Genomic DNA, 10,000 nt, shown 5'->3' with positions numbered 1-10,000 from the left:
TTACCGATGGTTGCCTTTTTTCGAATTTCAGTTAATCTATCTTTCGAGGTTTCTCGCTCGACAGATCAACCTTCAATGACATTCAAAGCTTAAAAAAGTTGAAAAGAGTTCACCGAAATAACCTGGATTGTGTGATACTTATTGCTTCGTAAATCGTAACGGTTTATCATTCTCCTGCAAAGCGGCATGACGTTCGATCTGATTTAGCTGGATTAACCTGAATACAGTCAGCATACAAACACATATTTTATGTATGTTTGTGTGTATTTGGTACGGACGCTCACACACACACACACACGTATATATATGTGTGTGTGTTCGTATGTATGTATGTATATAAAAGAATTGGAATTCATTACTTCAAGGATCGAATATCACATATCAATGCCTTTATGCTCCTAAGTCACATTTTTATTGTCTTTTGTTCTCTCCTACATGTTATCAGCCCTCTCGTTCATCCCTTCTGCTAACATTTTTCTATTTCTCCCTTCTGAGTGATCTCCCCTTACCCTTTCATTTCATATCTTCCTCCAACCTCACCCGTTCACCCGTATGTCACCCTCACATAACCCTTACGAGCGTCGACTTCGGCGAGGAGCGAGGTTGGACCCGAGGGCGTCAGATTGTGGTCGCCCTTACAGGAAGCTGTACACTATAAGAAGTAACTTTATTGATCTAGTGTCAAAAGTTGGGGCCGTCAGAGTACTGTGTGGAGTGGGTGAATGCCTTGCTACCTCACCCTGTCCTCCGGCCCACCCAGTCACCCCTTCATGGTAATTCGGTCATAGGTCTTGGGTGTTGTATCTTGTTTCGAAAACGCAAATACATTCTGATGTCTAATGTATGACCATCTACTTGATGTTTTCCGGTCGTTGATTTTCATTGGCTTTTCCTTTATTGGATTATGATCAGTATACGATGCAAAGTCAAGGGTTCCATATATACTGACATGTTCTGTTGGCTTATGGAATTGTTTTGACAGCTTTATTTCAACATGTATTCAACACATATAAATATATATATATATATATATATATATATATATATATATATATATATATATATATATATATATATGTATATATATAATATTATATATATGTATATATGTGTGTATGTCTGTGTGCATGTGTTTGCACATGTGTGTATATATATATATATATATATATATATATATATATATATATATATATATATATATATATATATATATATATATACACACACACACACATTTAGAGCCATGAAAATCGATTCAAGCTCGCTCGTCTTGTAGCAAAAAGGTTCTTAGAGAGGCGTGTCGTTGTATAAATTGTATGGATGTCTTTACAAATTATGGTGACTCCTGAGAAAGATGTGTGACTTGAAAGTCAAAATACTAAACTCTTTCTAGTCAGAGATGAAATAAAGTTGTAAATATCGGAATAGTAGTAATAATAATGCGTTCCTTATCTTGAAATACACTGGAGTTTTGTATTCACTATAAGCACTTCGATATGTACAGCGAGAAAAATAGAAATATAATGGGTGGAATGTCATATTATATGAATATGGTGTTCTTATATTTCCCAGTTTACGTTAACCGATTCACATTCTTTTCCTTACACAATGACGGACGGAAGATATGTACTAAGCTTCTTAGGCCTCCATAGGATAGGCTTTAAAAGTGCCGTACCTCCTGATTTCTAAAATGCTGTGTCCTGTATCCTCAATAGATTAAGGCAAGAGTAGTATTTTATTTTGTCTTATTTATTTTTAGTTTATTTTCTGGAGGCGAAAATTCCAAATACATTTTTCTCACAGTCGTTGAAGGTCACCACAAAGTGGGCGTTGAGTTTTAACTTAAAACGCAACTTCCGCCTTCTGGTGAATTAAAATTTCAATGGCAGATTCCCGAGTGTGATTCTCATGCATGCCATGCGAAAGGAGAGCCCGGATGGCATGCAACCATGCAGTCCAAGTGCATTTTTTTACGACATACAGCATTAGGTCATTACGTTACTTCAGTGATGCAATGCACTTTCTTCATCCCCTCGGCAGTCAAATAATTTCGACCTCATTTTCCACGAGATCCTTCAGAGTACAAGTAACAGAAAAAATTTTTTCTCTGTAATGAAAAGGCTTTTATTTTTACTGCTTTTTTTTCAAAACCACTATAATCATGTATTCACTGAGAGTACTTGTGTGCGTGTTTGTGTGTGTGGGTGACTCGCTCTCTCTCCTTGGCCAGAGCTCATTCACCCGACTGACACGGCCCCGAAATAATCTGAAGGCATTTCTGGGGATTCCTGTTTGGGAATCCACTTCGAAGGGCAACTAGAGAGGACTTACCTTTCTTGGTGGCGGCTGCATCCTTACATTAATCCAATGCCGAGTGTTATGTTTAGTTAGAAGTTAAAGAGTCCCCACACTTCACCAGCGCTCCCCCAACCTCCACACTGGCTAACATGCTACTCCCCTTCCAGCGGCTGTTCCAGGCAGCTGGCCTACACGGTGCCACTCATTCCAGGCCCCATGTTACTGATTTCTACGTTCCGCCCACACCCTGTATCCGGCGTTGGCGCTATTCCTCATTCCAGGAGAAATAAGCCCTCTACCATGACATTTTTATAAACTCGTGTCGGCGTGTAAACAGAGAACGAATCGCCCTTCAGTTGCACCAGAAAAATGCCGACATCGACTGGAATGGCAACCGGTTGGGAAGGGAGGGCGTCGCGCGAGGGGAAGAGCCAGTAACGATCGAGCCACCAGGAGAGTTGGACTTGATCAGTTGCCATCTCCGTGCGACCACAGCCGTCGCTCTGTCTCTCTGATTTTTAATTCGATGGCATTTGGTCATGATTTTGGTCTTTTCTTTTTAAGATAATCGTTGCATCCTGTGGTCTTCTGCGAAGCGCACATTATTTAGGAGGGAATCGTACTCTTGGTTGTGCTTATAAAGAAATATTTTTCGTACCTTATGATTTATTGCCGTTACCTTCTGGGGCACATCAAAGTTTCATACAGGACTAATGAATGACTCGTCCGGCGAAAACTCCTATGCCCAAAAAAGTAATAAATATAGAAATGTTCATTGTAGGTGAACTTCGGAATTTTCGCCAAGAAAAACTGTTTTTATGCCCTTAGATTTAATTAATCTGAGATTTCACAGATTCGTAATGAAACGTTTTCTTACTGCAGACAAGAAGCACAAAGTACCTTTGAATTCCTTAGCGAGGATTTACCTGTTAGATCTAGTAAATAATTTGAATGCTTCAATTAAACTCGAAGTCGAAGCCAAAACCACTTTAACAAACCTAATTTGACTATACGCTAGGGATTTCTTTTGTCTTTTAGTAAAGAAAAAGCTTTAATTATTGTTATCCACATCATTTTTTTTTTTTCTTTTACTTGGTACGTTGTAAAGTCCCACACGTAGCACCATGTATCAAATCGTCGTCGAAGCCAAAGCCATGTAAACGAACGTAATGTTACAAGAGATTCGGAAGCTCTTGTCTTTGCAAAACTTGGTTATTTTTAGCCGTCTTTTTATGCCTTTATTTTACCCAGTCATAATGCAAATCAGCACAAGTAGAGCGTTGATGTTTTTTTTCTTTTTCTTCCAAAGAGATGAAGTCATTAAAGATGAAATGTGGATATGAGGCAGAGAAGCGATAATAATGTTGATCATCAAAATTTGTTGTGGATCGTTTTCGTTTCCCGTCAAAAAAACTCGCTCTTCATTATTTCTGAAGGTTTCTTTGCCTTAATTAATTCGACGAAAGTTAAGCCTCATTAATGAGTAATTCTCTCTCTCTCTCTCTCTCTCTCTCTCTCTCTCTCTCTCTGTAATATTATTATTATTATTAAAACGTTATAGTTATTATTCTCTACGATTATTATTATTATTATTATTATTATTATTATTATTATTATTATTATTATTATTATTATTATATTACTCTCTCTTTGATTATTATTGCTATTATGATTATTATTGTTATTATTAGTGCTGTTGTTTTGTAGTTAGCATTGTTATCTGTTGGTACTTTTTTTATTGTCATAATAATAAATTTGGTGTCGCAATCTGTTGTTATCCGAAGCGAATGCATTTACAGATTAATGTTATTGGCTCACCCGTTGCTCAATGAAATAGCTTGTTTGGACGAAGCGTATAATGATCAGCCGGATAAGGGTTGACTCTGGATAATGAACATGGACGTCGATTATTTTTGTTTTTTGTTTTTTGTTTTTTTGTTTTTGTTTTTTTAGTCTCTGACTCTGATCACTGCAAAAGTGGTCTTTGCATTATTTCTTCCAGAGCTTATTTATTTATTTTCATTCTCTCAGCCTGGTAACTGGCTCTGTTCTGTCCTGTATATCAGACATTTAATGGAAAGTGGTCTTGGCATTGTTTATTTCTTCTGCTGTTTATTTATTTTTTCGTTTCTTTCCGTCAGCCTGGTAACTCTCTCTGTTCTGTCACATATATCAAGTATTTAATGAAAAGTGATCTTGGCATTGTTAATTTTCCTGCAAGTTATTCACCTATTTATTTTCTCTCCCTTAGCTTGGTAACTGGTTTAGTTCTGTCCTGTATATAAAAGTTGATGAAATTCTTCCAACTGGAAGTAGGTAACGAGTTGCTTTATATTACTGATTACAAAATGCATTAGAAATTTTGTACAATGAGGTGATGGGGCAACTGTTATGTATCCATTGAAAATTCCTCATGACGGAGTGAAATTTAAATATAAGTAGATGATGGTAGTCGCTACACGTTAAATTTTTTTATCTTTGTATTTTTCATAGCAAAATAAAATTAAAATGATCTGCGTTCAGTATTTGAATATTAAAAGCAAATCCTGTTATATAATTTGGTGAATGAAGTTTGGCCCATATCCGCTATAATTGGACATGAAATAGAATGTGATGTGCTGTGAGGAATGAGTTGCTATGTTCTCATTATTTTCATGGAAAATTAAATAAGGCCGGCTGAAATGGCGTTGAGATAAAGCGCTATATGATTTCTTTTTCAATCTTTCGCTCGTTCCGCAGTGCAGGTAAAAGTGCGGGTCTGCAAAATAATTAATTGTTACGTTGATCAGATCAGTCGGTGCTTTGTGGATGTCCAGTGTAAAAGGATATATATGTATATGTGTGTGTGTTAGCATGAAATGGAATTTTTCATTAATGACCCAAAATAGGTTCCCCCCAATCCTCCTCTACCCGCCCTCTCCCCTGACCGATATCTGTTGAGGCTAGACTAGTAACTACTTGCTTGTGAATAAAAATTTTCAACTGTTTATTGTTTTTACTCTTAAATGTGACGACTCTCCTGAGGATGTCTGCTTTCAGTTATTCTTTTCGACTGAAGTTTTCAGCCTTGTGTCTTTTTGCAACCTGGCTGATATCCACTAAAGTCATCAGAACACCAGGTTCATATTTCAATGCTTAGGTCATCTAAGTTACTTCCCCTCCGTGGAATTGAACTTGGGTCTCACAGGGCGAGGCCAGGTGGGAACCACTGAGCCATGTATGTCCATATAAATTTTTGTGTCCATATGCGTAGCTTTTACACATTTATTATTTTAAAATTTCTCTTTCGTGAGAGAGTTACCGTGAGTGGTTCATGATGTCTTTGGGTGGAAACAAGACTTGAACTATATTCTGTAATAAACTGAAAATTGGGGCATTTATTCTTAAATTTATTGAAGGTGCAATACCCAAAATGTTCCCAAAATGAATCATTAGCCTTTCATTTTATTGTGATAGGCCAGAGTCTCGTTCGTTACCGGAATTAACTAGACAAATCACTCCACCAACTAAGAACGGCCATGCACCACCACCCAATACTGTATTCTTAGTTACATAATATTTTGATAATCTGAAGTTTATATTTTTCGATTATAGCGAGTCACTTCAAAATTTACGCCATTTCAAAATTCTAGTTGACAGAAATATTGTCCCTGCCGAAATGTTAACTTTCGATTGTTTTATGTATTTTCTTTAAATTCCCTTTGTAAGAAATATATTTCTAACCAAAGTGTTTGCTCACTATTTTTTAGTACTTCTCTAAAAGAAAAATGGCCCCTCAATTTTTTTCTAACTGGGATGATAACCGTGGCCTGAAAATACGTGAATCTTATACTGAAATGTACAGGCAAACACTCTAAAAGTTTACAGTATTCACGCTCATTTATTTCCAAATGATTAAGAACAAATTGAAAAAATCATGAAGTAACCTTCGATTTTTTCGGTATCGACTTTAAAGGAAACGAAGTAGTTCTAGTCAAGTAGATGTTTTTCTTTGTACTGTATATCTTAACATCAGGCTAAGTTACTAAACACACTAATTTACAGTATCATGGTAAGAGAACAGTAGAAAAAAAAAGTCTCTATAATTAGCTGTCTTGGTAAAGCCAGTCACAGAAGACACTGGGAGATTGTCGCCTCGGCTTCTAACCGCTACGGTAGCGACGGTTCCCTGAACTTGATGAAAAAGTGTGGGAATTATTTATTTGAAAATCCCTCGTTATATAACACTTGCCGAGGTTACAGCACGTCTCATGAAGCGCTTCAATTAGGACTGAATATTTTCATTAATTCACACGCTTTTTAGTCGGTCGACGTCATCTTTATGAACAGATGTTGTTTGGATTAGTTTTGATGAGGAATATCATTGCCTTCATGTTTATAGAAGTAAATCTTTATATAAATATTTTTTTACTTTAGCATGATTTGATACCGCGTTAACGTTGTTCCTGTTTTATAGAGAGATTTATGTTCTTTTACGTTTTGATAACTCTATAGGCTTTAGGTAAGGCAAGGAAGTCGATTTATTGATTAAGTTATTTGCATTCTCACGAGACCGGAATATGTTTCATTCTAGAAGTTATTGCACAGTACCAGCAGTTGAAGCACTAAAAGAATTCTCTCTCTCTCTCTCTCTCTCTCTCTCTCTCTCTCTCTCTCTCTCTCTCTCTCTTAAAAATGTCAGACAACGAACAAAAATTTGCGAACCAATGTTTCATTTTAGAAGATATTGTAATGTACCAGCAGTTGAAGCACTAAAAGAATTCTCTCTCTCTCTCTCTCTCTCTCTCTCTCTCTCTCTCTCTCTCTCTCTCTCTCTCTGTCTTTTAAAAATGTCAGAGAACGAATAAAAATTTGCGAACCAAACCAGAGGAAGTGAGAAGTAAATTTATAGGAGTACATCCTGTAACGTTAACTGAAATTATTATGGATTTCGTTTTCCGTCAAAGTTATGTCATGCACACTTTTCCGAGAGCCTCTTCCACAATGATGCCATCTGTTGGTCGGGTATTATAGATTATCCAAGAAATGATGAAAGTTTCGTTTCTCCATTTCTTATTTTGTTACTGTAAGTGACAGTAACCACTCTAAATAATTTATTATTATTATTATTATTATTATTATTATTATTATTATTATTATTATTATTATTATTATTATTATTATAAATGAGTAGTGTTTTGACGGTCCCACCTCGCAGGTTAAATAAACCAAACTTTCACGCAGAGACGAAGAAAACGTAAACACGGAATGTAGGCGTAAAAAGACTGCCCGTTCGCGTTTAGGAAGACATGGGACCTTTTGTAAATTTACTTATGGGCGATTGTGTACAATGAATATGAAGACTTCAACGTTGGCTTGAAAATACTCTACCATGTCATCCAATAACCCGTTATTGGAGGAAGATCACTGCTGGCGTTCCTCGATATTAGGCTTAGTGGAGCCGCAACTGGACAGTACCGGATTACCAAACCAGAATGGCAAACAGGATTAGTATGGTTACCCCATCGCCTCAAGACTGATTTGCATCCAGCCAAAGGAAAACGCTAATGCAATGGTGTATGGTTGACACGTGTTTGACAAAATTGAAAAAGGGACAAGCATAGTGGTGTTGCAAAGGTGATATGCACGTAGAGAATAAATATAGTATAAAAAAAAGTGGAGATAAAAATTAGCAAAAGGAAAAAATTAAGGCAAAATAGTTTAGGATATACGTGTTTTGCCTCACAGGAAAAGAAAATGATTTTATCTGCAGTACTTAGCGAGATATGAAAACTACCTAAGTACTGATGAGGTATTGTTTGTATTATTTTTAATTATTTCTTTATATATATATATATATATATATATATATATATATATATATATATATATATATATATATATATATATATATATATATATATATATATATATATATTATATATATATTAAGCCTCAAATAACATGTTAATATCAATTCTAAACTTCTCCTTAGGACTATAACACTCAAGTATAACTATGTGTGATTAGTTCATCTTTGCTAACAGCTATATGAACCTACAGTACAGTATGCATTCATTGGCTTGAACTGGGTGACAGTGACTTTATACCACTCAGCCATCAGAAGTGGATTGAATCCTGTTTAGTTTAGATATTCTTGTTATAAATGATACTTGTGTGCAAAAAATACCAAGGTAGAGTGACTTTTATATTGGTGGGTAATTTGAGACTCAGATAATGAAAATATGTATGTGCATACACACAGACACATATATAATTATATATATATATATATATATATATATATATATAAATACACACACTATATATACATACATATATAAAATGTTTGTATCTATGTCTTTGTAAGCGGGTATGTTTGCGTATGCCATATATGTCTATGATTGATGGTGACTTTCATTTACTAATGCTGTCAGCATCCGAGGAAGTAACGAATGAAATGCACCATCTACTTTATCGACATCTAGATGATGAAACTGTTTCATTATTTCGGATGCTCTTTTCTTTTCACCTTTCATTCTTGTTTTTTTTTACATATACTTGCGATACACAGCAAAGGTCATTGACGCTGGAAGATAACGATAATAATTTAAAACCAAAGAAATTTTCCTGTTATACCTGACAACACAGAAACCCACTCTTGAGGAATCGCGTATGTTTACGAGAGAGAGAGAGAGAGGGGCGCGAGTTGGGTTGGGGAGGCATGCAGCGTAAGTGTAAATATAGAACAAGCACTTCAAGGTACATGTTGACAAGCTCCAGGTTTGGCTATTCTGATCATTTCAGCCTTTTATTTTTTTCATTGTCTCTTGTTTTTAAACTTTCACCCCCTCTAAAAAAATTGAAAAAATATAAAAAAAATACACAACGGTAAAATCATCCTAGACATTTAACAAAGAATTTTGGACAGCAGATGGCTGGGAATCTTAATGCACTATCTGCACAAAGGAATTTATTCTAGGAGTTGCCAGTGGACTTAATTAGAGTAATTGCACCATGAACCTTTGGAGTAGGTGAAGGCTTCATTTTTTGACAGGGAAAGTTGGCCAGCAAATGTACCCTCTGCGCTTACCTGTCAGGTAACAACCTCTCGACTTGGATGCAAAACGCTCAGGGCTTATGCGGAAGGAGGATCGTCTAGAAACACGTTTCTTTACTTCATTCCATTCTTGAAATGAAAGGAGCCGTTGAATAGTCTTTTCTCTTCAAGTGGGAGGTTGACGCTTCTGCTGGCTGAGAGAAGTTTAGAGAGAGAGAGAGTAAAAACCTTCAGCTTTAGGCCAGAATATCTAAATATAAAATTTCTCTCTCTCTCTCTCTCTCTCTCTCTCTCTCTCTCTCTCTCTCTCTCTCTCTCTCTCTCTCTCATACATTAGCTGTTTGAATGTCAGTGTTATCTTGCCAAATATATCTTCAAATAGCTGATCTTCAGGGAGTGATATGCACTGCGTGACTTGACTTTTTACACACGAGAATATTCAGTTAAGACGATGCCCAACTTCCTGAAAACGTTCATTTTAGAATTTGAATGTTTAATCCTCGATTTGCTAAAAAGTATTTGTCCGTACGGTTTAGCGTCCTAGGAGAACTATGGCCAAAAATTCCGTAAGTGAATCATTTCTATCGGCATCATAGACCGAGATAAGAAAAAAATCAAGGTAATCTTATGAAATACTTTGGTTGAAGAATATCATACCTTGTG

At 36.0% G+C, this 10,000-nt stretch overlaps 1 protein-coding gene across 1 annotated transcript in view; it reads right to left on the bottom strand.

The window, feature by feature from the left end:
- The window catches only part of nwk (nervous wreck), a 330,585-nt gene extending 327,961 nt beyond the window's left edge, over positions 1-2,624 (bottom strand). Inside the window, 1 exon segment of the mRNA XM_067119697.1 lies at positions 2,332-2,624. Within this exon segment, the coding sequence (XP_066975798.1) occupies positions 2,332-2,352 (21 nt within the window). The 5' untranslated portion in view covers positions 2,353-2,624.
- Positions 2,625-10,000: the final 7,376 nt, after the last annotated feature.

Source organism: Macrobrachium rosenbergii, chromosome 17 (assembly GCF_040412425.1).
Source record: "Macrobrachium rosenbergii isolate ZJJX-2024 chromosome 17, ASM4041242v1, whole genome shotgun sequence".
NCBI classification, from domain to species: domain Eukaryota; kingdom Metazoa; phylum Arthropoda; class Malacostraca; order Decapoda; family Palaemonidae; genus Macrobrachium; species Macrobrachium rosenbergii.
The sequence above is the reverse complement of the archived record's forward strand: the minus strand, read 5'-3'. Positions and strand labels throughout refer to the sequence as shown.